We start from the raw sequence: 27,985 nt of genomic DNA, 5'->3' as shown, positions 1-27,985 counted from the left end.
AACATTATATCATGTTTCAGCAGAAGGACTGAGTCTACCCCCTGCTCCCCTTCCTCTCCAAGTTGATACATTGACCTTTTAAAGGCATTTTTTTAAATTCCAGGGTAGAGCAGTACAACTGAAATTCTGGGGTTTAGTTACCTTTAAGTTACTTAAATGTCTGCTAAATGTCTTTAGAAAATTTGGTTTTGCATAATTGGTATTTATGTTTTGTTTAGTATATAGGTAACACAGTGGGCACCTGAGGATTTATATGCAAGATGGACAGGCAGGTAGAGGACCAGCATGCACCTGGGTGAGCGTGTGGTGTCTTACCAGCGGTGACCACGCCCCCTCTCTGGAAGGGCTTGGGTGTCTCGGCGCTTTCTCGCTCCATGTCCTATTGTTTACGGTGAGAAGGCAGACTCAGAGGGCAGAACAAACACCTAGCTGTGGGAGTGTCACCCACCTGGGGGAGGGGCTACTGCCCTTTGTGATGTCATGAAGGGAAAATCTCCAAACGGCCTGTTTCAGCATACATTTTCTGAAAAGTGGAGCAGGGAAAAGATGGAGAGGATGGACTTTTCTCATCATTGGGGGGTTTGAAGACGGACTAGGGACACATTTGTGTTAGACCAAAGTATAGTCATCTTTAGTATGTAGCCTGAGAGACAAAAAGCAGGGCAGAAATGCAGCAGTGGCACTTGGGAAGTGAAACAAGCAGACACTGGAATAAGAAAATGTGAGGGAGCAGATATTTTAACATTCATTACTGTATGAAGTATTAATCCTAATGATGCCTTGTTTTATGCTGAAAAAGCAGTGGGGGATTTATTCTCATATTTAAGGCAATACTTGTCAAAAGAAGAGCCTGAAAACTCTTTTTCAAAAAGCCCTTTTTAATGAGTTTTGAATGTATTTAAAGCAGTCAGTAAGAAGCAGCATAGTTGTACCTGTGATGATGTGAATGTGTAAAGACAGCAGAGAGACCGGAGCAGTGTGTTCTCTTTCTTTATATAGACGTTTATATATTGGTGGATCTCTGAAACTGAAGAAAGCAGCATGAGACGGTAACAGGAAACAATAAATAAGAAGACATTTCAGGTACGGCTACACTGCATCACTGTTAAAAAAATAGCAAATATCCCGAAGAGTGCAGATACTATTGATATTATTATGATGATCCTTTGAGTAAGACACACTCCTGAACTTATTTCATTCAAACTTGGTCATGAGACATTTGTGCGCATGTTTGCTGTGAATGTTTCATCATGATAACTAAATCAAGGTAGCTGCTACAGAAGCCCCGCCCCCTCCACATCCATCATGTCATTACAGAAAGAACAGATTTTTTTCTTCATGTAATTACAGTAGAATGAAAAAAACAAAAGACAGAAGCTGCAGCAGGCCTCCCAGCTGACTGTGTCCCTGCAGCTTCAGAGATGTAAAACCAGTCAGCAGAAGAGGAGGCAGGAGAGAGGAGGAGGAGGAGGCGTGGCTCTTTGTGTGGGCGGAGACTCCCACAGCCGCTCCCTCACTGCAGACTCATTCCATGTCCTGGATGCGACGGCAGATTTCAGCTGTAAACTCTGAACACTTGGAGTTTCCACCGAGGTCCTTAGTCAGCACCTGAAACACGAGGACGACGACAACAACACACCTCATCAGACAAGACTGTTTCCATGGTAACAGCCTCAAAAGGAGTTTTGGATCGCCGCACAGCAATAATACCGTCACAGCACGACAAAAAGGAACATGATACGTCGCCTCGATGGGAATGAAAGAGGGCAGAGGAAGAATGAATAGCAGCATCTACTCGCCCTTAAAGTGAGAGCGTAAAGAAGAACGTACAGATGATGTAAGGTTACATACAGTTAAATTAACCTGTGTGATGTGGTCAGAGGTACACACAATCAGTCAAGGGGAATTTTGCTTTTGAAGAAGCAACACGCTCTATATGTTCCTTTACTTGGTCTTCACGATGTGTCCTAAAGCATAGATTTTAAAATGGTATTTCTTCTTTGTTTTGTGTTTTTAAAGTCTTTTTTTTTGGACCACTTTTCCTCGATATGACAGGACAGCCGAAGAGAGACAGGAAGCGTTGGGAGGAGAGAGTAGGGGACGACCGCTTGGCTATTGGCGCTCCCTCATTACTTATTTTTTAAATCACTAAACGGTCTTGGGTCTAAATACCTTTCAGACCTACTCACACCGTTATGAGGCACCCAGTGAAATAACTACCTGTCTTGTTCAGACTGGCTGTCCCATCATACTAACAATTGTAATAATATAAAGATCAATATAGTAAAATGTCGTTAAGGTACTTTTCAGCTTTAGTTTCTCCTGCATTGAGTCACTGAGTTTTCACCTGAGAAGTCTGAAACCTCAGAGCGTCAGAGTCTCACCTTCTTGTCTCTGATGGTGTCGAAACACGCCACCTGGATCTTGTTGCCATGGCTGTGGAGTCCCATGTGACGCAGCATCATGACAGCACTGAGCAGCAGGGCGGTGGGGTTCGCCATGTCTAGGCCGGCGATGTCGGGGGCCGTGCCGTGAACCTGCGGGAGGAAAAAAAAACACAAAAACTCTCTGTCAGGAGGAGAACGTCTCATTCAAAGCTTCAGCCCTCTCAGGAGATTTTTAAATTTAAGAAAAACAAACATGTGAAGGTAAAGAGGAACAAACCGATTCAAAGATGGCGACTCCGTTAGCTCCGATGTTTCCACTGGGGGTGACTCCGAGTCCTCCGATCAGACCGGCACACAGATCACTGAAAGACACACACACACACAACGTTTCTGCTCTGTCCTCCCTGTCGAGACGAGTCGATAAGATTTCAAATGAGATCCAAACTGACCTGAGAATGTCTCCGTACAGGTTGGGCATGACCAGTACGTCAAACTGGGTTGGATCCTGAACCATCTGAAAGTCCAGAAGAGCAGAACGGGTCAGAAATCAGCTGCAGTGAGAACATGGTGAACCAAAGGTGCATTCAGACAGAAAGGGAGGCTGACGCAGAATCATCGGTAATTTGTGCTTTAAAAAAAAAAAAATCTACCTTCAACCTTCCCCTCTTTAGATGCGTCATGAAACTAAAAGCTGTGTTCAGGTTCATAAATGTTTCCTGAGGCACAGACAGCTTTGTCAATACTCCCCCCTCTGTGTGATCTGGGTCTACATTTACTTTTTCCTGCTGCCTTGTTTGGCCATGTTTATGAGCGTCCCAAAGCTCTTGTAACTGAAAGGAGGAGGGAGGAGTATTTGTGTAGACATGAACAGCTGTTGAAGCCGACTGACAGCTGAACGTGATCAGCTGATGTCATCATCACAAACGGACGTCACTTCATGTGACGCTGTAGAGGAAAGGATGTCAGTATTTCCTCATGTCCTTCTCTCCTCTGCTTCGTTTCCTTGCATCTGTTAACGCTTCTCTGGTGGGAGGGACTACGACGCAAGTGGAGGAGGCAAGTGGAGGACGCTCGGCTGCAATTAAGGGAACTGAGACGTACCCCTTGTCCCCTCTGCGTCCATTAAATATTTCATTCTTTGTTCCTCCTTGCAAGAAGTTTGACATGTTGTGCTTTTATTTTGAAGGCGGACAAACTGAAGTGTGGAGCTTTGTATCGACGAGCTGTTGACTCAAATCTCAGCACTCAGAGGCTCGTGAGAGATTTTCTCCTGTGTTGACAGAAGTCAAAGATCAACATTTCAATCGCTTATGTGTAAATTATTTCTGCAGTGCCATCTCCACTTTGTACAACAAGCTAATAAGCTGTGCTGAGTTAGAAATGTGAGTATCAGTGCCTTGTAGAGCGCCCTCTTTTCTCCTTCCTCGTCCGTCTACACGAGTGACTGAGAGCAAAATAGAAACGGGGAACTGGGGTGAAAATGGCACATCATGCAAACTTAAGTTAATTTGTAACCAATTAGAGGGCAGTTAGGTCACTCCAGTGGGAAACAATAGAATCAATCTGATTATGCCGCTAACACTCGCCTGCGTCCCTCGATGTAACAAGTCACACGTGGGACGGAAATCTGGCTTACCACAGCGCCAAGAACCCAAAATAACCCGAGTTTGCTGTGACTTGCATGTGAAAAACAGAGGAAACCTAAATAACTGCGGCAATGCAGATGGAACAAAATACTAATTCTCAGGTCAGTCTGCAAAATAAAACCTAACAACTTATGAAAGGAGGCTGGATAAATATTTCTCATGCAGCAGCCGGACCTCAGGAAAATCTGATTTTGTCAAACAAAAATCTACTTTGTTTTAACTAAACTTGAGGTAATGTGTAGCCAATAAGAAGTACTTCCTGTTGAACTGAATCTGAGAAGACTTTGGGCAGGGGAGTCCGTGTGTATGGTGATTTTTAACTCACATTGAGGCACACGGTGTCGAGGTACATCTCAGTAAACTTGATGTCTTTGAAGTTCTCGGCCACCTCCCGACATTTCCTCAAGAACAGCCCGTCTGACATCCGCCTGGAGAGACGGACGGAGAGAGAGACGGTTTGTTACACAGCGCTCAGAGTCAGCTGGCGTTGAATCTCTTCACATTATAACGTACACTTTATGGATTGAATCAGAAAGCAAATTGAAACACAGTCTGTCACTGACACTTGAGACACAACACAACCATTACTTTGTTCTGACTGTGTGTAGGTGGATGTATCGGGGTGGTGGTGGGGGGGCTGTGTAGGTAGCAGTTTCATGTTTTTGTTTAGGCTGCATTTCTGAAAGCAGCTGCTTCTTAAAATGGAAGCTGCAAACGTCTTCTGTTGAGTCACTTTAACACAAACATGTGATTAGAGGGATTAACATGTTCACAAGAAGGCACTGAAATTCTCCAAAACATCACCGGGATGCTGCTTTAGTTGGATTCATTTTTAAAACTCATCTTAGAAATACCTCAGACTCTTCATTAACGGGTCGCCGTCTTTCAAGCTTCTTATTCAGCAACTTGTAAAGAAGCCGAAGTAGTGACTGGGTTCTTCTTTTTATGCAAAAACGATTTGTTGCTGCCCCTGATTGGTTTTGGTGATGTTTTATACATGCATGCATCTTCTCCATGCCTTAAATCTTTGGATACTGTAAATCATGGTGCGTTAACGTTCAAAACAAATCTTAGGGCTCTGACTCGTCACTGTACTCCGCATTGTCTATGTGTAGAAAAAAATCACTGTCACATCATTATCTATAAGACTAAACTGAGCCAATAACATGCTAATGTATAGCTAGTTGTAGTCCATTTGTATTTTTCTCATGCTGTGTCATTTTATTTATCTTGTGTATTTTATGTATTGTGTAATTTTAATTTAAATAAACATTTGATCACAAAACAGACTAAACTGAGCTTTCTTCCCTCATACTTGTGTAACTGTGTTATGTGAGAAATGCTGGAAGCTTCAGTTCACAGTTTTTGTTATATGTTCCCAGAGTGCGTCTTGAAACGGGGAAAAGGAGTATCATGTGTTCTTCTCCTGCAGGATGATCTGTGTCTGGGGGAGCGGGTCTCTTTAAATCACATTAAAAGTATGTTGACATGTTGGAGGAAGACGCTTCAGGTTGTAGATGCTTTGAAAAATGACTTTTCTGCTCTGTGACTTCAGGATGTGCTGATCTGTGTTTTATGTCTGTGACTTGTTTGTGGTGCTGAGATGAGATTCTTATTCTCTGTGAGTTTCTCCTGATTAAATACATTTGAAATGAAATAAACAACAACAAAACTAAACACCTGGGGCTTCTGAAGATGCTCCAGGCTGACTGTAGATGTCAATAACATCGTAGAATACTAAAGGAGGTCCATGTGTAAATCAGCTGCTCGGTCACTCACATGATGTTGGCTTTGTGGACAGCCACCACGCTGTTTCTTTGGTTGTTTCTGGCGTATTCGAAGGCGTACTCAGCGATGCGTCTGCTGGCGTTCTCTGTGATCAGTTTGATGCTCTGAACGACGCCGTCGACAATCTACAACAACAACAAACACACAGCAGCAGCGTGAGAGCAGAAACACACAAACACTGAGAGGAAAGATTCTACAGAGACACAGAGGAGAGGCCTGAGGTTTGACCAAAAGTCTTCAAATAGAACTCTGTGGGTAAACTTTGAATGAGTCTGAAAGACGTTTCATGGGTCAGGGCCCGGATCAGAGCACACTTGACCCCAAAGTCTGGTTCATTTGATCAGAGTGAACACAAACGTACTGTGCTCAGATACCATGCCTGAGTCCGCTTGTAGAGGTGGACTCGGGCATGATTCATGTGTCCTCAATGGGAACACAACCGTGCTAAAACATGGAAGTGGACCGCTATATGACGTAATTCAAAACGGCTTCTGTCGCTTCAAAACCCATCGTGTCCGCGCTCTACGGGCACATTTTGTCCTCTGAGAAAGTAGATGTGAAAGATTAGAAGAGGGTCGTTGTTGGCGTCTCAGAAATAACAAAAACATCCAGGATGGAAGTGGTTGTCATGGTTACTTCTTCTTTCAGCTTCTTGGTGGATTTACAAACCAGCTTTGTGCATACTGCCCCCTGCTGTATTGACTGTGTACATACTTAGGTGTACTTTTGTTTTGTGAATGCAGACCAGCGGGGGAGCAAACAATCGCGCCTAATGTGTTGCAGCGCGCTTAATCGGTCGCTCCTCTCTGCTGCTGGGTGACCTGTTTTTCCTGCTGTTTTTGGGAGTGTGCTAGAGCTAAAACATTTTCTACTTTTCAGCTCAAGTCACCACCCTCGCCAATTTCACTTTTGGCCGAAACAGCCGATCAAATCATTCGGAGCGGCCGAGCTCGAGCTCTGCATAATCGGACTCTAAAAGAGGTGAAGAGGCAAGAAGTGGAAGGAAAGAATGATGATACACAAATTTAGGAGAAGTTCATCAGGAACCATGTGAGTGGAAAATCATTCACAGGAAGTGACATCACACATAACCGGGACATCCACTGCCAGCTTACAGATCCGTACTGATGGTCTTTAGTTCATAAATTAAAAATGTCAAATCAGCCAGGGTCAGAATCTTTGTTAGATCGTTTCTTTTTTTTTTTTTAAATAGCTAGGCTAACAGTTTCCCTCTGCTTCCAGTCGTTATGCTAAGCTAAGCTAAAGTAACACAGAGGTGAAATGGTCTTCAGATCTGAGCTGACAGCGTGAACACAGACTGATCCACATCAGGACTGTGCAGGTGAAAACAGGTGATGGGTTCAGGAAGCTTCAGTGCTTTTCAAAAATAAATACAACTGAACCGCTTCCTCGTTCTTACCCTGGAGACGAAAAGGAGACGAGAGTGCAGCAGCTAGCGGATCTACAGGAAGACAGGTGATGATCGTCATCAGTTTCTCAGCTGTTTCAGCTTAAACGCTTTTTAATCAATGAAACTGTTACAGTCTGCATCACAAGAACCGCTAACGTTAGCTAACAATGATGTCAGAACTCTGTTACTGAACTTTAAGAAGAGACGGTTCAGTTTGAGAAAGTTACAAAGGTTCACCTCTGCTGCTCCAGAACTGAAGAACCGACTGAAGAATGTCTTGGTCTGGGAGCACTCTGGTCTCGGACATGTCTCGGTCTTGACTCGGTCTGGATGCCTAAATGTCTTGGTCTTGACTCGGTCTGGATCCCTAAATGTCTTGGTCTTGGCCTTGACTCGGTCTGGATCCCTAAATGTCTTGGTCTTGGTCTTGACTCGGTCTGGATCCCTAAATGTCTTGGTCTTGGTCTTGACTCGGTCCGGATCCCTAAATGTCTTGGTCTTGACTCGGTCTGGATCGCTAAATGTCTTGGTCTTGACTTGGTCTGGATCCCTAAATGTCTTGGCCTTGACTCGGTCTGGATCCCTAAATGCCTTGGTCTTGACTCGGTCTGGATCCCTAAATGTCTTGGTCTTAACTCGGTCTGGATCGCTAAATGTCTTGGCCTTGACTCGGTCTGGATCCCTAAATGTCTTGGTCTTGACTCGGTCTGGATCCCTAAATGTCTTGGTCTTGGCCTTGACTCGGTCTGGATCCCTAAATGTCTTGGTCTTGGTCTTGACTCGGTCTGGATCCCTAAATGTCTTGGTCTTGACTCGGTCTGGATCCCTAAATGTCTTGGTCTTGACTCGGTCCGGATCCCTCAATGTCTTGGTCTTGACTCGGTCTGGATCGCTAAATGTCTTGGTCTTGACTCGGTCTGGATCCCTAAATGTCTTGGTCTTGACTCGGTCTGGATCCCTAAATGTCTTGGTCTTGACTCGGTCTGGATCGCTAAATGTCTTGGTCTTGACTCGGTCTGGATCCCTAAATGTCTTGGCCTTGGTTCGGTCTGGATCCCTAAATGTCTTGGTCTTGACTCGGTCTGGATCCCTAAATGTCTTGGTCTTGGCCTTGACTCGGTCTGGATCCCTAAATGTCTTGGTCTTGGTCTTGACTCGGTCTGGATCCCTAAATGTCTTGGTCTTGACTCGGTCTGGATCCCTAAATGTCTTGGCCTTGACTCGGTCTGGATCCCTAAATGTCTTGGTCTTGACTCGGTCTGGATCCCTAAATGTCTTGGCCTTGGTTCGGTCTGTATCCCTAAATGTCTTGGCCTTGACTCGGTCTGGATCGCTAAATGTCTTGGTCTTGGTTCGGTCTGGATCGCTAAATGTCTTGGTCTTGGTTCGGTCTGGATCGCTAAATGTCTTGGTCTTGGTTCGGTCTGGATCGCTAAATGTCTTGGTCTTGGTTCGGTCTGGATCGCTAAATGTCTTGGTCTTGACTCGGTCTGGATCGCTAAATGTCTTGGTCTTGGTTCGGTCTGGATCGCTAAATGTCTTGGTCTTGGTTCGGTCTGGATCCCTAAATGTCTTGGTCTTGGTTCGGTCTGGATCCCTAAATGTCTTGGTCTTGGTTCGGTCTGGATCGCTAAATGTCTTGGCCTTGACTCGGTCTGGATCCCTAAATGTCTTGGCCTTGGTTCGGTCTGGATCCCTAAATGTCTTGGTCTTGACTCGGTCTGGATCGCTAAATGTCTTGGTCTTGGTTCGGTCTGGATCCCTAAATGTCTTGGTTCGGTCTGGATCCCTAAATGTCTTGGTCTTGACTCGGTCTCGATCGCTAAATGTCTTGGCCTTGGTTCGGTCTGGATCCCTAAATGTCTTGGTCTTGACTCGGTCTGGATCGCTAAATGTCTTGGCCTTGACTCGGTCTGGATCCCTAAATGTCTTGGTCTTGGTCTTGACTCGGTCTCGATCGCTAAATGTCTTGGCCTTGACTCGGTCTGGATCCCTAAATGTCTTGGTCTTGACTCGGTCTGGATCCCTAAATGTCTTGGTCTTGACTCGGTCTCGATCGCTAAATGTCTTGGCCTTGACTCGGTCTGGATCTACCGCGTGTTGAATATAATATCTTTGGTGAATCCACTCACCACGTGTTCGATGCCGCTGTACTCGCCCTCTGTGTTCTCTCGGATGGTGACCAGGTCGACGTCGGTGTACGGAGTCTTGTAGCCCTCGATGGAGACGCAGGGTCGCACGTTGGCGTAAAGGTCGAAGGTCTTCCTCAGCAGCAGGTTCATGGAGGGGTGACCTGCAGCGATGGGCGTCTTCAGGGGTCCTGGAAGAAGACCGGACGGTTAACTTAAGAACGCAACAATGTGAAACGTAGTTCAGTTGTCAACGTGTGCAGACCTTTCAGTCCGATCTTGCTCTTGTCCATGGAGTCTTTGGCGTCAGGAGGAATCATCCATTTTCCACCAGGTCCCTTTATCGCCGTCACGTTCCTCTCCTCCCAACTGATCGGAGCCTGCAGAGGAGAATAAACACTTTTTTTTTTAAAAACAACAGCTACTAAAAAGACGCTTTGTTTTGAAGGCAGTCTCTGATTAAACTCACTTTTGCAGCTTCAAAGATCTTCATGACAGCAGTGGAGATCTCCGGACCGATCCCGTCGCCAGGAATCAGTGTGACTGTCTGCATCTGTAGAGACAACGCAGGCAGACGTCACTTACAGGAAACGACTTAAAGGCACGGCAGAGTGAAGCTCCTTTAGAGCTGTAGCATCACAGTCGTTCGGCTAATATGTCCAGGGGGGAAAAAGACAAATCTTGGTTGGACCTCGTTCTTTGGGCGGCAGTAGCCTGTAGGGACTTTGGTTTGGAACTGGAGAGTTGTAGGTTCAAGTTCTGGTATAGAAAGCAAATTATGGAAATGTGTCTGGTTTTATGACTGTCACACATATTAATAATAAACTGAATGTATATGGCGCCTTTCAAGGGACTCAAGGACGTTTTACTGTACGTGGTGGAGGGACCAAAAGAAAAAGAAACTGAGACAGGTCGCAAAGGACGGGAGACCGATGGAGAGGCGGAGGTTGGAGGACGTGTTGCAGATTTCTGAGGGGAGGGTGCAACAAAGGGTGGGGGGGCTGTGACACTGAAGGCCTCGTCTCCATTTTTGACATTTCATTCACTAAAATTACAACTGTGAAATTAATCAACACAATTAAACTATACAGCATATAAACAGTTTCAGCCCTTTGTCAAAGTATCATTCAGAGTTCAGTGTGTGTGAGTGAGTGAGTGTCAGTGTGTGTGTGTGTGTGTGTCAGTAGATCTTGGTGTCGGGTTGGGTTAAGTATTCAACCCTGAACTACTCACCCCCCTGGAAAAGGAAGCCGAAGAGAGAGCGGGTCTCCTCACCGCCCCCACCACCACCTGGGTCAGCTGGAGGAGGAGACAACATGAAGGTCACAAACAGAACGGCAAGAAACGTCTCAAATACGAACAACATTACTATCAGCCGAACAATATTCTGTCTCTGTATTGTTTATGAGCAGAACTAGGTCCAATCAGAGACATTTAAATTGCATTTCACAAGTACTTTGACTAACTGCATTTATCCCTCTCTGTTAAATGCATTTTAAGTTATAATTAAGCACACAACTGTAACTGAGTAGACATTATATTTATGTTATTTATATTAATTTCCCTGTTTTTTCTTATTGTACATCCATGCTCCATGATGGACTAAAACTAGATGCTGGTTTTGCTGGGTTTTTATAGGAGTGGTGGTGCGTATCCACAGCAGAATAACTGCAGATAAACGTCAATTCAAGAGGTAAATAATTATCAAATGGTGGATTTCAATACGCCGAATTTATCATCCTTTAATAAGCTTGTTTCTAAGTTCACCACAAGTTTTTTCTGCTGTATGGTTTCAGCTCAAAACTCAAGTTAACCTTAGATTGGTAGATTTTTAGCCACAGTTTGGTGAAGGTCTCTTAATGTGAGAACCTGAGCTGATAGCATCTAGCAGGGTGTTTTTTTAAGCGGAATTGCTTTTAAATAAACTTGTGATTTTTAAGTTGCACTGTGGACTGTTTCACAAACATACAGGAGAAAAGTCGTGACAACATCTCCTTCGTTAGCAACGCTAGCTACAGCATCTGTCATCACGCTGAAGGACACTCGCAGGGAGCTAACATGCTAACATGCTAAATGAAGCACGTAAAGTCACGTTTAGAGACAATACGAAACAGGACATTGATAACCACGCATCGGCTCACATGTGAAACAAAACTCCAAGTAGTTTGAATCATCCTCGGTGATTGTATTCACTCAATAAATCGGCATTTTCTTACCATTGACCTCCACACGCTGCCTGCCATTCTGCCGAGGAAGAAGGTTCACTCTGATCCGCTGCGGGAGGCGAGAGAGAGAAGCCGGGACAAAGATCGTTTGAGAGTAAGATGACTCACTCTGACAGCTTCTCTTCTCCCACGCATGCGCAGATACATAGAGTGATTTAACGCTGATAGTTAAATAAATAACTGTAAATACACACTACTCATTATCTCTGTATTTAGCTGTACATACACAAGGACCATAGAGCTGTAGATATCATTTTAACTACAAAAAACATTACATTCTCTTTACATTTTTATTTTATATTTTTGTAATTTATCTGTAGTTATCTGTATATATTTTTAGAGCAAAACTAAATTTAAAATGTAAACGTTATGAGTTAAAGACAAACAGTTTTTATGTTTATACACTTTATAATACTGTAATCCAAAATGTGTTACTTTAATATTTATTTTTTGTTATTCTTTAATTGTACTGACTAATGTTTTAATTTTAGCTTTGGAAATGTAAAAGTATGTTTCCCATGATAATAAAGCCCGTTTGAATCTAATTGAATTGAATGCCTTTTATACCTAATCCACACACAGTTCTTTGGGGAGTGAATCATCTTGAAATCACAAGACGATCTTTGGCCCAGCATTGGAAATCAAAACTGCCCAGCGTCACAGTTGGCGTGGTGACGTCAGCGCAGTCGCTGTAATCAGGGTTGGCAGATTAGTGTCCATTTTCACCACATTATTTTCACGACTACAGTCAGATCAATCTAAAAAAAACAATCAGTTTCAAGTAGCAGACATTTTGCTCGATAACTGTATTTTAGAGGTACTTTAAATAAATGTACTACTTTATTTTTTTAATAGTAATAAAGCAACATTAAAATGATGAACACATGAGTGCATCAGAAATGTATGCATTATGGCCCTATATAACTAAACTCAGATATCTTAAGCATCTATACACTGAACAAGGCCTGAAAAATGAAAATCAGCAGTTTTTGGTCCAAATATATTAAATTAAATGTTATCATCATAATGTCAAAAGATTGGCAGGAACACTCTGACATCCCTTTCTGTCCCCAAATTTGGCATTACTGACATTCCCATCTTGTTTAAGTCAGTTACGTTTTTTTTCTGAGCCAAGTGCAAAAGCCTATTCAGACAAATGTCTAGGACTGGAAAGAAGTGAGGGTTGGAAATCGGTAAGTTATCTGCTAATGCCAGCGTCAGCCTGATTAGCAAGATAGTAGTAACTCAGACGTTTATTGGTTTGCTAATTTAGACCAGCAAAACAGACTTTTAACTAAATGTGCTATTGAAAAAAAAAAAAGAACTGCACACTGCACGCACATGTAGTCTTTTTGTCTCACAGAACACTAAACAAGATATTTTCAGGTTGCCCTTGTTCCAAAAGCTTTTTCTCACATGTCCTACTTTACCCTCTATTTCAATATAAATGAGGCCAAAGTTAAAAAAAATAAAATAATAATATGTTGTGTTGCAGAAGATGGTGATTTAGACCCTGAACTCTTTAGAAAAAATAAATACAAAGTAAATAAATAAAGTAAAATTCTGTCTAATTGTCCCATAGACCTCTATAGATGCGGACTTCTGCCTCCAAACATTTGGCGTTGCCTCCTGCTGGCCAATAGTGAGAATGCAGGATTAAGGCGCTTGGGCATTGGCTTCACATTTTACACCTGCAGGCTACGTCTAAACCTCTAAGATAAAGTCTTAAATCTTATAAATAAAAAGTGTTCAAGGTACTTTTCCTTTATCATGTGTTTTTGTACCCACACATATTCTATTTTATATATTTTTTCAAGATAAATCTTCATTCCCACTCAGTAGATCTTCACTCATTCCCTCATGAGAGCTTGTGTGTACGAGCAGCACCTGAAGGCAGCACTCTGGTGCCCGCACCGCCTCCTCCCCGCACCGCCTCCTCCCCGCACCGCTGAGGCGTCAAAATCACATTTGTTCTCTGCGCTGAAACGGCAGATGAGAGCTGCGCTGCGACCAGGACACGAAGCGGAATTAAATCCGGACCAGTACCGTGAATGTTGGACCACCTGTCGGACCGGGACATGTCGTTATAAAATTGATTTAAACAGATCTTGGGGAGCAGCGGGGACTGATGCAGCTGTGTGATGGGAAAGTCAGCCGAGCAGGATGGGCAACAAGCAGACAACCTTCACCGATGAGCAGCTGGAGGCGTATCAGGTGATGTGTTCACACTGCGCTGACAACCGGTTATTACCGTAAACACAAACTCAGATCTTAGCAGTGGTGTTTCTTTCATGATCCTCCACTTTTATTCAGGTGAACGTGCGGTGTTTTGTGATTCAATTTAATACAAAAGAGTGGAATAAAGAAGAGCGGGCAGGGCAGGGTGTCTCTCCTGTTGCTGATTGGCTAAACTCCAGCCTCCCTCTGCATCCTGCTGCATGTGATGATGCTGCTGTGAGGCTGACTGATGGTGTGAAAGCAGATCCTCCCAGAGGAGCAGCATCTCTGTGACTCACTGTGACTCTGTCTGTTTACAGGACTGCACCTTCTTCACCAGGAAAGAGGTCCTGCGGTGAGTTTACTGTCAAAGGTCTCAACACACACACACACACACACACACACACACACACCAAAAAAAAAAAACCTTCAGGTGAGGTGCATGATGGTCCGCTGAGTGTGAGGAGAACTGTTACATAACAGCCACGCCTGTCTGTTCGTTAAACCCACTGACACCCAACAGAGATCAGTCGGATCCAGGATCTGTCATTTTACCCTCAGTACAGCCGCCATCGTGGAGCCAAACTGTCTTTCTAACTTGAGGATGTTTTATTTCATCAATTAAACTTACTGCGAGTACTTTTCAAGCTGGTTATGAAACACATTCAGTTGAATCCTGACGCCTCTTTACGGACTACAAAAGCAAACCAGACTGAATTTGAATGTCACTCGGCTGATTCTGACAAAGCCGTTTACGACACACAGACCAATTAAAAACCTTTGTTTACAATTCTCCCAGTCAAGAACTGCAGCGAAGGGTTAAAAGAAAGCAGGAGAAGACAATTCTCCAGAAGTCAAACATATTCAAGAACACATATTGCTTTCATGAAAGATCAGTGTAGCTGCTATACGAGTGGCGTCGTTCACTTTGAGAGCATGAATTACTTACTGTTTATGTTATCACCCTAAAAAAAAAAAACACCCCTGCTTGCGATTGTATTTGCTCTGCTTGTGCTCAAACCATACATCCTTGCACTCAGGATATTGACACTTGTACAGATTGCACACAACTTTTAGACAAGAGTCTGAAGCTTTAGTGGAGGAAAACTGTGAAAGCAACAATATCTCTGAGTCCAAGCAGAGAAATCGAAGCACAAGCAGGGGCTTCTTGAGTGTCAGGGAAGAGTTTTTAGGTTAGCGTTACACAATTTGAGCATGGAATCTCTAAGATATGCCCTCAAATTGAGATACTATGCTGCTGATAAAAAGGCTTATATGTTTGACTTTCAGAGCAGATCTTCATATCAAAACCCAAAACTCTCTAACAAGCTCCTCCCTCCACTCCTGTCTCCACACCATCCCGCGCCTCCCGCCCTGTTTCACGAGCAGGGCCGTAGACAGCAGCAGACGAGTGCTCAAAAACCTCCAAAAAAACAAAAATCAAGTTATGCATCTCAAAGTCGATTTGGTTGTTCTTATGCAGCTAGTGGGCGGGGCTGTCTCTCTTACCCCACGTTGTGTGGCGGGGATAATGGTCGGACAGGGAGGTGTTCACTGAAAAGGCAGACTCCTCCCCTTGTGAACAAAAAGCTGTTTGAGTCAAGGACTGCGGAAAAGAAGAGTGACATACTCCCTGCTTATCATACTCACTACAAGCTAACTAAAGTGTGCTAACATTGGCATGCTAACACAACAATGCAGGACACAGGCGATCATCTCGAGCCAAGGACAATTTCGTCTGCGAGGGGAGCGTGCCGCAGGTGTGTCGCTGGAAGTTAGCGGAGGCTCAGTATGACACATACAGCCAAACAGCAGTTTGTTTTGGTTTCTTGCTGGTGCTCAAGGGCGACATCTACTGGGTCAAAAAGTCTCACATTCTTCCTTTAAAACCTTTCCAGGCTTCGAAACTATCCAACACTGCACCTCGTATTCAGTTACAATGTAACTTGGCTTTCAGAGGTGGGTAGAGAAGGTTCCCCTGCTCGAACACCCGAGGTGTGACCCATGTGTTTGTTGTGTTTGCAGGTTACATGGCAGATTTCGAGAGCTGGCTCCACATTTAGTGCCGCTGGATTATACCAACAACCCGGACATCCGCGTTCCTCTGACGCTCATCGTCAGCATGCCTGAGCTGAAGGTAGAGAGCTGGTAACACACCTGCACAGGTTGTCCACGATGCATCTTATCATGTCAGAGTGGGGTTTGGACAGTAAAACGGAAAATCAATTAAAAATGACGACCCGAGCTCAGTCCATGCTGCTTCAGTCAAATATGTAAATGAGCTTTAAACACTCTTCAATACATTTCAGGGCAGTAAACTGTGCACTACAGAGAGCAGGTGCGTGTCCAGACTTGCTGGACTGGGGTGGCACAAAACTTGTGCAGGGGTGGCCTGAAGTTTGTGCACACACACTAATAAATTGGGATAAGTGCTTTCGGGTATCCTGCACCCTCAGACCTGGAGCTGGTGTCCTTAAAGGTTTTTAAATCTCAAATCAAAGACATGGAAGCAGATTCTATTGGATGCTGATGTTTTAGCTCGACTGCTTGAACTTCTGACTCACAGATTTGACTCATAGATGATTCTATTTTTTTATGCAAAATGTAATGTTTTGTAAATTGCACTTTGTCTGTCTTTGTGTCTCTGTCTATAACTGTGTGTTTTTGATGCTGCCTGTCTTGGCCAGGTCTAAGGTTAAATAAAATAAAAATACAAATAAATAAAATAAAGAGCGTTTATTCACCCCTGCTGTCAGCACTAATCACATCGACTTTAAAGTAACACAAGATCAGGACAACATACATCTTCTAAGTGTAATTCTTCAAGGACTTGAAAATGTACGTCCAAAGTCACAATTTAAAGTATTTAAAAAATTGCAGAAAAACATCTGCACACTGAAAACTATGAGCTGCTTGTTGCAAAACATCCAGAGAGAATTTCAACATAAGTCCCACCTCTGGCAAGGCAATTACCAATCTTGGGGTGGCAAATAGGAATTCAAGGTGGGCCCTTTGGAAACGCCCCTGACAGAGAGAGCTCGGTTCAAAATGGTTATCTTGTTAGCTGTGAAATGTTTGCCTCCTTTAGTTACGTTAAATAACGTATAAATGAAACATTGAATACATACTTCATTGTGTTTGTAGTTAAAGTTGCTGTGTGTGTGTGTTTGTGCTGACAGGAGAACCCGTTCAGAGACAGAATCGTGGAGACGTTCTCAGAGGACAGGCAGGGGAACCTCAGCTTCAACGACTTTGTCGACATGTTTTCTGCTCTCTGTGAAACTTCACCCAGAGAGCTAAAGACCATTTACGCCTTCAAGATCTACGGTGAGACCCTCAGAGCTGAACAGTCTAAACCGGGTCCTTTTGATGCTGGGTCACTGTGACGGCATTTCTTTACAACATTAAAATTTGGTTTTACAAAAATGCATGAAAAATAACAACATAACGATGGAAAAGATAACATTAGAGACCGTATTTTAGCTATACTATGTTCCTAAACTTAACATAAAGGGCAATGATTAAATCTTACCAATTTAATTTCAGTTTTTGTTACTCATTCATGTTTACTGAACTGTAATCTTCAGACTACAACAGGGACAACTTCATCTGCAAGGAAGACCTGACAAAGACTCTGAACAAGCTGACCAAAGGAGAGCTGACCCCAGAGGAGGTCACGCTGGTGTGCGATAAAGCCATCGAGGAGGCCGACCTCGACGGAGACAGCAAGCTCTCCTTCTCAGACTTCGAGAACATGATCTCAAAGGCTCCCGACTTCCTGAGGTACGTCTATGGTTTCTCTCAAAATCAGGAATCAAACATTGCGTGAAACAACTCAGCAGTCACCGGCTGTACAGCCACAATGGTCGCCAAATCAACAAGACTGAAATCTCCGGGATTAAACCCAAAGATAAGACTGTAGGACCCTCATGGTTTCCCTGCTTGCACTTTGATTCACTCTGCCTGTGCTTTAACTATACAGCTCAACAGTGTGGTTCTGAAAGTAAAAATCCCATTCATTTTCTCCCTAGTGGATTTGACTATTAGCCATAATGTCACAACCATCCAAGGTAGACTGACCCCGAGCTACCCGAGTCTGAAACGATGGTTCATGCTCCTGCAGAAGACAGAAGCTTGTATGACATCAACCTCGTTTTAGAAAAAAAAAAAAGTTAATTTGCAGAACTACAGAACTACACTACGAACGATCACAGAGTGTCACAGCGATGTCTCCGATTGGTGGAGCTTGCTGTTACCATGGCAATGTTTCCCGCCTCTCTGCAACCTGTGTGAAATGATAGCTTAGCTAGCAGGCCAGCATGTACGAATAACCTTGCTATGCTGCAGTGAATGTAGCCTAACTTTACATGTTCACACAACACGAACTACAAGTTACAACAACCAAAGTTTCATTTAAGTTTCTTTCCCCTCTCTCTCTCTCTCTCTCTCTCCCTGATATCTGACTCTATCCACTGTCCTATCTCTACAATAAAGACACGCAAAAAAAGAAAAAGAGGTATCATTCGCAATGGATTGTGGGATTGGTAGTTCCTGGACTTTGCTGGTTGTCTTGGTAACAGGCTTTAAACTCTTGATATGAGGAATTTTGTCAAATGTCAACGGAGGATCTGAATGTGGAAATGGAAAAATTGTTGCTTGCACAGGAAATGAACAGAAAACAAACAGCGTGAGCGCAGTAACAGTTTGAGTATAGCAGTGAGAATCTAAGCACAAGCAGGGACTATTCGAGTGCATGGGCAGGGTTTTTAGAGAAAGCATTTCAGAGTTTGAAGGTGAAATGAAGAAGCCGTGTTTCATACCCTCTTGGAAAAAAAAAAGGGAAACACATACTCCCCCTCGTCCTGCACGCTTTGTTGTGGTTGTGTGTTCTCACGTCTTCATTTAGTCAGGATGATGAAGAAGAACAGGAAGAGGACAGGATTTATCCAGTCATTGATTCCAGTCATAAATCTGGTGACAGATTGGCTGGAAAAGAGGCCTCTGCGTTCTCGTTACCATGGCGCCCAGACAGATAACTGTAATGAAGCTGTGTTCGAGTGTTTGCTGATAGAGAGGAGCTGTTACATTTAGAAAGAGAGCTCTGTATTCTGATGCACCTTTATGAAAGGTCAGCTCAGTCACTCTACATGGACTGACACACATCTTTTTTTACTGGGGGACCGAAGAATCCAACAAGTTGATCAGTTGGTGCCACGTCTTTCCTCAGGTAGCTTTAAAAAAAAAAGAAGGAAACAACATGAAACACTGTGCGCTCAAAGCCTTTTTCCTCTGCTTGTGCTCAAACTGTGTAAGTTCCTCCACTCTTGCATCAGAAGGAGCCAGTTGAGGTGGGTCAGGCATCTGGTTAGGGTACCTATCTTTGGAGGTCTTCTGTCACATCCTATCTGGGAAAAAACCCAGAACAAGTCTGGTTCTGCTTGACGGTTCTGCCTGTTAAAAGCAGGTTTTTCATTGTGCTCTCAAGTGCTTGCTCGTGGTGGATTAATGTGGGGCCTCTTTGTTCAGCTGCTGAGTTAAGGTGGGACATGTGCTAAGCAAATTGGAGGGACACTCAGAGCTTGAAGGACACCCTGGGGAGCTGGAAACTGTTGCTGCTGGGACGGAGATCAGGGCTAACTAGCTGAATGAGTGGACTATGCTCTTTTAAGTGAAGCTGCATGAATCTTCCCTATCGGTTGTCTCTACTGTTTTAAAGCTCATCATCATGTTTTTGTGTTTTGCAGTAACTTCCACATACGAATATGAGACAATGCTGAGATCCTGCAGAGGACAGACATCTCACTCTGACTGTTTTTCCTGCTTCCACCGGTCTTCACCCTCCACCAGAACTCCACCTCCACCTGAACCTCAGACACCACCTCGACTCAGTGCCTGTCCTTTCTACCGCCGGTGGAGAGTCTTTCTTCTCCAGCGGAACCCGAGACCTGACACAGAGTCCGGCCCGGACTCAGAGAAGCACAGGCTATTTTCTTGCCAACTCGCGTCCTACAGAGAGACGTGGAAGTTTGAAAAAAGTTGTTACTGCATGAAACTATTTTCTTGTTCATTAATTTATAAACTCACGAGAAGGACTGACAACCAAGATGGGGCTAATTTTATACCTTCTCTGCAGCTCGGACGTCTCCTATGGACGGGTTTGCTCCCCTCAGACACATGTGGAGACACTGCAGAGTAAAGGGAACAGGGCTTTTTTGACTTCAGTGCTTTGCAGAGAGGCCAGATCCACTGACTGGATTCTTTTAAACAAGCACAGATTTAAAGGGCAAAACAGTGAAGAGCTATGCAATCTTTCTTTGTGAAGTGCATGTTGTAAAGGCTTCTAGCTGTGGTTAATTTGTACACCTGGTCTAGTTTAACGTTTTCTGGTGCCTAATGACAATCATAGTAAACTGTAGTTCAGTTGATGGAAGGGCTCTCTGTCGTCTCACTTGTAAACTTCGGCTTTGATAAATCTTTTCCTGCTGCCAACCGACTTTATAGTAGAGCTTTCAGTCATTTAAGAGAAAAGGTTTTGTGGCTTGAAATCAAATAAAAGATTTTTCTGTTGCTCGATGCTCCGTCAAGATTTTTTTCCGTAGAGTTTCAGGTTCAGGTCGAGAGATGTTACGGGCAAACTGCTCCTCGGTCTCTGGTCGTCTCACCTGTAATTTACTGTCTAAACTAAAGACCCTGACACACCGAAGGCCGTCTGTGGCGTCGCCTTCATCTTGGCCCAAAAGTTGCACTAGAACAGAATGAATCAAGCACCAGAGGAGGTTTGTGACCCTGTATAAACCAGCTCTCTCAGAACGCTCCGTTTTGGTGTGTGTGTCTCTTTAAATGTAACGAGCCCCCCCCCCCCTGAGTATTCCTGATAGACATCACTCCTCTGTAGCGAGAATAAAAATGGCGGAGCTGCGCAAAAGTTTTGTTCTAGGCTGGAGTTGGAGTCCATGGGTGGAGATACCAGGGGAGGGGAGGGGATTTTTTTTTACCAGAATCCCACTGTGACATCACAAGGAGAGCACATTTGAAACAGAGCATTTTTCTCTGTGTTGTAAGACTTATGCAGACCACAAACAAAGGACTGGGTGGGTTTATTTCACATTGTGTGGGTCAGTAGACACTCAGGTTACCTAAATATATGTTCAGAAACACTGTGAAACATCAAAACCTCAAAACTCTACAGCAATGATGTAAATTAGTCATATAATACAGAGGACTCAAACGTGTAGCTGCTACATGGTCATTTAAGTGTTTAATCCTTTTCATAAGGATATTTCTGTCTGATCTTTCTGCCTCTGTAGCACTTACCGTCATGCTGTAATGTCTCAGAGCGGGCAGAGCACTGCGGGAAGGTTATTTATTGAAAACACTGAAAATGAACCAGATAAATGAGAGTCATCTGTTCTGTCCTTTTATAGGAAATAAGATGAATGCGGGTTGACACAGACAGAGGAAGGGGCCTTTTGAATGAGCTGTCAAGCCTCCTGCTGCAGCAGCAGCAGCAGCTGGTGGTCTCAGGTTTCAGGCTGCTGTTCAGAGGTTGTTCAGTTCAGGTGGAGGCTTGTCCCTGCAGCACTGAAACACCACCAGGACATTTATTCTGATTATCGTGAGCAGCCAACTGTGGTTATATCACCGTGTTCCTGCTGCAGCAGCACATCGGCTTTTTAACTGCCGGCTACCGCGCGGCCCCCGCTGCCTGCTGGACCTGCTGTGTTCACCTGAGGATGGTATCACTTTACTGATCGCCACATTCAGAGGGTCACTGGTGCAGGAAAGTATGGAGATCAATCAACACTTTAATGTTTCACTGACGAGGACTGAGCTGACTTACAGGTAGAGAGAACACTACATTCAGGGTTACATTGAGCTGTGGACAAGTGCAAGGATTTTCAAGTTAATTTGTCTAATTGAACCGATGATGGAAATGTGAAACAACAGGAATTATAAATGTCCATTTCCCCTCCTATCATCACTAGAGACTGTATAAAAGAAGATCTGGACTCCACCTGTAGGTTTGGGCTCCGCATTACCGGCTTGTTTTTTTCAAACTAGAGGTGTCAATATTGGCTTCTGAGGAGGATATGCATTCTTGTGCCTCCTACCTGGTTGCAACAGCGAACTGTTAAAAAACACAGGTATACACGCGCTAAAGCAGTGGTTCTCAACTGGTGGGTCGGGACCCTAAAAGTGGGTCACGGAGCCGTTTTCACTGGGTCGCAAACATGTGACTGGAAAAAATAATGTGTCAAAAAAGTCCCTCCTCTTTGTTTCGTCATTGGAAACTTGGGTCCTGATTTTCATAAAGGAGGTGGTTGTGGGTCCTCAGACTAGACCGGTTCAGAACCACTGCCTATAAAGCATATACGCTACTTCATCGCCAATTTTACAGAATGGAAAGAAAACACTCTAAGCTCTTAACTGGGACTGAAAATGTTCTCTGAGGTTATAAGTCAACTTGGAAGTAAGTTAATTTCCACGTCTGATTTGAAATATTTAGACGTCTTCTTGCAACCATCGACTGTATAAAACATGGACGTCGCCTCAGTGATGTCACTCGTTGCTTTCTGAAGAGGTCTTTTTGAAGCAGAACAACGGAGTCAGCTATAACACGCTCACCTATCCGTCGAATCAGCCTCGCCCCAAAACACTCTCATCCTTCATATGAACAACATGGACACTCAAACATCTGTTTTGTCCTGGTTGAGCTTCAGACAATATGTCACATCCAGGCTGGGTCAGTTTGTGTGGTGTCGTCAGATAGATCATATGTGTGGATAACGTAATGTGCTTTTCCATCACAGGTGTACAGGTGACATTGGTAGTTGTGCATGTTTGACCCTCAGCTTCGATGTCTGAGCTGCAGAGTCGACGCCTGTTAATGCTGCTGCTTTCCCCCCCAAAACAAAGTCTCATGTTTCCATCTTTTCAGGCGGATCGATCTCGTTTCTGTCTGCAGGATTTTCACTCTGCAGTTTCCTCCTGCGGACACGTCCATGGATCCACAGCTTCAGCTTACACATGAATCTAATATCACCCACTTTACGCTGCTCGCTCGCTTGCTCTCTCTCTCTCTCTCTCCCTCTCTCTCTCTCTGAATATGAAACATACAGGAAGTCTGAGTGCTCTCTGATTCTCCGACAGACACATTTGTTGTAGTGCTTTTTGAACAACACTCATTAACAGGATCAATACTGACTGAATGAACTCGCAGCACACTCACAACATTAACAAAGAACACGTGTGTGATCTGTCACTGTTTGAGTTACAAATGACAAACCACTGTCCTATCTTCCTCGCAGTGCTGTTCGGCTTGTCCAGGTGAGTGTAGGAGCAGCAGGATCCTGAGAGTCGAGGACGCCATCCCTTTCTTGCTGATCCGAGTCGACACTCACCTGAACATGCCGAACAGCACTGTGAGAATCATGTTTCCTGACTTCTCCTGACCATGTGACCAGGCTCCTCTCGAGTCCTTGATTGTTGACTTCCTGGCTGGCAGACCACAGTATGTGCACGCTTACAACACTGTGAGTCAGACACAGTGTTCAGGAACACCGGGGCCACACAGGGGACGGTCCTGTCTCCCTTCCTCCACAACACAGACTTTATCTACATCACTGAGTCCTGACACCTTCAGAAGTTTTCTGACGACTTTGCTGTAGTTGGACGTTTCAGCAAGGGCGAGGAGGCTGAGAACAGGGCCGTGGGCGACCAAAGAACTGGGAGTGGGAGTTAGTCCTTTGCGTTTTGTTTTTGCACCAAAACAAGGAGTCAAATTCGTTGTATGTGTAAATGCATTTGGCATTAAACCGTTTCTGATCCCTATATCCTGCTAGACCTGGAGCACCTGGGTCCATGGCTCCCCTCAGGATATAAAAGCCCAGCTTCCTGTGCCAATCTCGCGCTCTCTCTCTCTCTCTCCATCCGCCTGACCAACACTAAACTTGCACATTTATTGCTTTAGTTCTTTGTGTGAGTGCACTCTTCCACACCTCACACCACATCATGCTTAATTCCTTATTGAACCTGCCTGCAGTGTGTTACCTGAGCTTCTAAGGTACAGAATCAGTCTCCTCTCAGGTCATCTGTTGTGTTACACTGACACCTGGTGGTGGGAGGAGGGACTGCAAACTGAGAGAGAGAATCATTTATATTAATCACTCAAACAATACCAATAATAAAAAAAAGGAAATGAAAAAAAAAAGGAGTGATCATCCCAATTTCATAAAAATAAGATGAATAAATCAGTGAACGATTAAATGGGTTAAACTAAGCAGGCTAAAACTAAAAAATCTAGGCATTATGACCTTATTCAGTTAAATTTTGATTTAAAATGTATTTTTCTGTTATGTTTCTAGTGTTTAAAGAGCTTTTTCTCCAGGATAAATCCACAATAAATGTGTTTTTTAGGCTCTAAGACACTATAAAGACACACTTTTTTTCTGTTTTCCGTTCAGTATTTAGGCTATAGTCATTCAAAAGTTTGTTTCTTGCAAAAAGTAAATAGCCTAATAGTGTTTTTAAGAGTTAAAGATGTAGTTTGGCAATGGCAGTATCTGTGTAATACACACTAAACGTTAATTTTGACCTTAGGCTACTCTCAAGTAAATAAATATTCGACAGAAAATCTGAGGCCAAAATAACTTTTGCACATTATCGGCTAACGTGCTAATAAATATAACCTAATTGTCTGATTCTTACCTGGTTTCTCAGAAAGATGAAGTAAATCTGGTTTGGTTCATTCTCAGATCGTTAGCAGCCTTTTTTTTTTTTTTTAACATTTCAGCCAGAAGGAAGTGACGTAAGACAGCCACAAATCACAAACCCACTCGCAGATATAAATCAAATGCATAATGCGTAAGTACAAAACAACATCTCGTGTTCTAAGACACTAAACTACAGTGACTAAAATCAAGTTTACAGACTAATTGAAAATGTTATGTGGGATGTGCGCAGGACACATGGTTCCATGGTGTAATGGTTAGCACTCTGGACTCTGAATCCAGCGATCCGAGTTCAAATCTCGGTGGAACCTGACTTTTACTTTCTTTGAAAAATCATCGTGAGGGGAAAGACGTGTTTAAGGATCAGATAAATTTGAGTTGAACATGAATGATTAAAGTAACAAACATTACAACCCTCTTTTCTATACTATTTTTTTTTTTTTTAACAATAACTACTAACCAATCAAACTCAAATCTTTCTTTTGTATTATACCTTTCAGTCAGTTCACATTATTAAAAGTCGGTGAGGTATGATGGCGGTCCTCTCCTTACTGGGTATCTACGAACAGGTGGCTGTGACCCTGGGGGGGGTCAGGGGCTAAGGGCGGGTTCTGGAGTTTGTTCAGGATGGACTTCAGTCCATGACATCTTGTCTTAAAGTCTTAAAGTGGGATGAGTTTCTGGTGATGACATGTTATGTTGTGTTGTTGTTGTGTTTGGCTGTCACCGTACAACCAATGCTGTCTAAAACATTTGTCGACAACTCACACCAACGAGAACACTTGTGATACTGACAGTGGCGATTCTAGAGTCTGCTGGGGCCCCTCCGACCAGCGTTCTTTCTTTTTTCACTCCCAGACGCATCATTCATTTTAATTTTCCTTCGCTGACTTTCATTGACAAATGTTGATTTTCAAAGCAATAATGCATTGTAGTGCTGGGAGAGGGAGTGCTGTTAGATGGGGCCACCTTAGGGAGGTTTCCTTCTGTCATTGCAGAATTTTCAAATTTTGAGCTCCCGCTGCGGTTTAAAGTTTCTCAGCCCTTGGGGTCCTGGAGCCCCAAGCAGTTGCCTGCCTTTGCCTGTTTACAAACAGCACCTCTGGATGCAGAAAACAGTGTCATCTGCATACAGATTCTGTATTCTGATGCAGAATCTAAAAATAGAGTTTCTGTTTGAAAGAATCTTAAATAAGAATTGTAACAGTGAGAGTTTTCATCCTTTTTTTTGTCCAGAAATCTCAGGCTACTGTTGAAAACGTGGAAATTGAAGAAATGCATCACATTTTGAGAGATTTTTTAATATTTCAAGTCAGGCGTCCAGGGTCTTTAAAGCCTGCATGGAACAGCAAGAACTTCATTCATCATATTTCAGTTCTTAAGAACACATTTCTCTGTATGTTCCAGTTTCTTCAACCTTCTCCACAGCTGTAATCCTCATCTGCTCACGTGTTGAGATGTTCCTGGCTCAGTCTGAACCACTCTTTCTCTTGTTGGCCCTGAGCTGTGATCTAACCAGCTCATGACCCCTCAGATTTATTCCTCCAACTCTCTGCTGATGATATAACTGATCAGGGACCTGAATTGTCTGCCAGCCTGTGAGTGACCCTCATCACACACTGAAGTGTCCTCATTAAAGAGCCTTCATTAGTGGAGACAAAGCAGCCATGAAAACTTGTGCTGCAGGCCTGCCAGACAGGACGGACCAGGTTCTGTCCCAGCAGGTCAACCTGTCCTGGACTCGACCCTCGAGTCACAAACACACTGAGACTGATAAGTTCTGCTCCACATGTGATACCAACTGAACAAAAACATGAGCCAAAACAAGGGACACAAACAAGTTTCTATCAATTAAAATCCACTCAGGAGAGATTAAGTGTTCAGGAAAGTGACTGAGAACATGCACTTCAGTACAAAGTGGACGTACTTGTTCTCTAACTCTTCAGGATTCCGAGGACAGGCAGCCTTCGCCGCTGTCCAGATTGTACAGCCTCCTGAGGCTCAGATATTGAGCTAAACAAACAAAACTTGATTTTTACGTTTTAGCAGAAAATCTAAAACACATGTTATGGAAAACTTCCAGAGAAACCCGAAAAGACAATTAGAGAAAACAGCACATGCTCCTCAGTCTTATGATATCAACACAAGAACTCAACTCTTATTGAATAATCACACATAAATGACATCCCCAGAGAGGACAGATTACAAAAGACTGTTTTCTCACAGTAATTCACTCCTCCTCCGCTGCCAGCACACATCACAGCGCTCAGCAGAGTTATGTCTTCTTCATCTTTAAACTTTGGATCATCGGGAAAACTCTCGTAATTCAACAATCAGAACAAAATATGAACAGCTGTGGTCGAAAGAGCTGCTGCTTTGATTCAGAGTAAAAGCTTTGACTCCCAGGATGCATTTAAAATCCAATACAATCAAGTTCATGTTACATGCACATTCATTGTACGCATGAGGTTAAATATACTGTATATGAAGCATGTATTGTATTTCCCTTAAAGCCAATAATAGAGCCTCGCTTTCTGTGATCAGGGAAACATTTAATCCATGGGCTTTTGTGGTTGATTCTGCTCACTGGTTTTTCTGAGGTTTACAAGACCAGACCCAGTTTTATTGTTCTGATATTTTTGCTCTAAGTAACAGGTATACTATGCTCACCCCTCTTGGCTTGTTAGCTCATTCAGTGTTTATGTTACATTCTTTGTCGTCCAGTGCATATAGGAGTCAGGAGTGTTGTCGGCTTTTCCCCGGAGAGATTATGATAGATGGTAGAAGGGCGGGACCACAAATCAATATCACGCTTAATTGAACATTTTACCTCGATTTTGAAGTTGGTGCCTTATTGACCGAGAAAAGGTGGAAAGTGTCTTTTTGGCTCATGTGGATGAAAGACAACAACTCCCAGAATGCACAGCACCGCAGGCCACTCCCACTGAAGCTGCGGTGCTCTATTTACAGACATTTACTACAACACATACGGCCGTTTCCTCAACTGATTCCGAGATTAATAAACCATTATTATTTTTTTTTTTTGCCCTCATAGTTCACTGACATGCTCTCTACTGTTAATATGCTCAACTATTAAAGCTGGGATGTGTTTTCTAATGAAAGAGTTCATATCTGATTAACTATTTTGAGGTTATTTATTGAATATTTAGAACTGAAATCAAAGCATCGCTTGAAATGAAAACGACACATTTTAATTTTAAAGGTCCCATATTATTCTTTTTCTGGTTTTATATGCTCTTTAGTGTGTTTTCCAAGTGTCCTGTGCATGTTTAGGCACATCTATGTGCAAAAATTCAAAGTCCACGGAAACGCGGCCTCTCCTACGTCCTCCTGTTAGCTGTAGCATTAGCCGCATGTAACGTTCGGTTCTAGCCCCCCTCGATAAAAATTTGTCAGTCCGGCATCATTGTCAGTGTGAGATCACTGATCTA

The 27,985-nt window shown here is 43.5% G+C and overlaps 2 protein-coding genes and 1 non-coding gene across 3 annotated transcripts; 2 read left to right on the top strand and 1 right to left on the bottom strand.

Moving 5' to 3' along the window:
* Nucleotides 1–974: 974 nt before the first annotated feature.
* LOC132983883 (isocitrate dehydrogenase [NAD] subunit alpha, mitochondrial-like) lies at nucleotides 975–11,700 on the bottom strand. The gene is made up of 11 exons (XM_061050460.1): nucleotides 11,578–11,700; nucleotides 10,595–10,660; nucleotides 9,831–9,914; nucleotides 9,627–9,741; nucleotides 9,365–9,552; nucleotides 5,813–5,946; nucleotides 4,359–4,461; nucleotides 2,837–2,901; nucleotides 2,665–2,749; nucleotides 2,385–2,537; nucleotides 975–1,608 (listed from the first exon to the last, which is right to left on the bottom strand). The coding sequence occupies exons 1-11, from the start codon at nucleotides 11,602–11,604 to the stop codon at nucleotides 1,525–1,527; spliced, it is 1,104 nt and encodes a 367-aa protein (XP_060906443.1). The 5' UTR covers nucleotides 11,605–11,700; the 3' UTR covers nucleotides 975–1,524.
* A 1,831-nt stretch (nucleotides 11,701–13,531) lies between these two features.
* LOC132983805 (calcium and integrin-binding family member 2-like) lies at nucleotides 13,532–20,370 on the top strand. Its single transcript, XM_061050336.1, has 6 exons — nucleotides 13,532–13,800; nucleotides 14,124–14,158; nucleotides 15,829–15,940; nucleotides 16,983–17,130; nucleotides 17,391–17,586; nucleotides 19,548–20,370. The coding sequence occupies exons 1-6, from the start codon at nucleotides 13,750–13,752 to the stop codon at nucleotides 19,567–19,569; spliced, it is 564 nt and encodes a 187-aa protein (XP_060906319.1). The 5' UTR covers nucleotides 13,532–13,749; the 3' UTR covers nucleotides 19,570–20,370.
* Nucleotides 20,371–24,772: 4,402 nt separating this feature from the next.
* trnaq-cug (transfer RNA glutamine (anticodon CUG)) lies at nucleotides 24,773–24,844 on the top strand. The gene has a single exon. It is a non-coding gene; the product is annotated as a tRNA-Gln (tRNA).
* The last annotated feature ends 3,141 nt before the right edge of the window (nucleotides 24,845–27,985 follow it).

The sequence above is a fragment of the Labrus mixtus genome, chromosome 1 (assembly GCF_963584025.1).
Source record: "Labrus mixtus chromosome 1, fLabMix1.1, whole genome shotgun sequence".
Classification (NCBI taxonomy): domain Eukaryota; kingdom Metazoa; phylum Chordata; class Actinopteri; order Labriformes; family Labridae; genus Labrus; species Labrus mixtus.
The sequence above is the reverse complement of the archived record's forward strand: the minus strand, read 5'-3'. Positions and strand labels throughout refer to the sequence as shown.

What these genes read in the sequence shown, in the direction of transcription:
- LOC132983883 (XM_061050460.1), bottom strand. Translation starts at nt 11,604, where the DNA reads ATGGCAGGCAGCGTGTGGAGGTCAATG. An exon ending in GCAGCGTGTGGAGGTCAATG is followed by an intron (nt 10,661 to 11,577) that starts GTAAGAAAATGC and finishes CTCCTCCTCCAG; the next exon opens with CTGACCCAGGTGGTGGTGGG. An exon ending in AGATCTTTGAAGCTGCAAAA is followed by an intron (nt 9,742 to 9,830) that starts GTGAGTTTAATC and finishes TCTCCTCTGCAG; the next exon opens with GCTCCGATCAGTTGGGAGGA.
- LOC132983805 (XM_061050336.1), top strand. Translation starts at nt 13,750, where the DNA reads ATGGGCAACAAGCAGACAACCTTCACCGATGAGCAGCTGGAGGCGTAT. An exon ending in TTACGCCTTCAAGATCTACG is followed by an intron (nt 17,131 to 17,390) that starts GTGAGACCCTCA and finishes TGTAATCTTCAG; the next exon opens with ACTACAACAGGGACAACTTC. An exon ending in AAGGCTCCCGACTTCCTGAG is followed by an intron (nt 17,587 to 19,547) that starts GTACGTCTATGG and finishes TGTGTTTTGCAG; the next exon opens with TAACTTCCACATACGAATAT.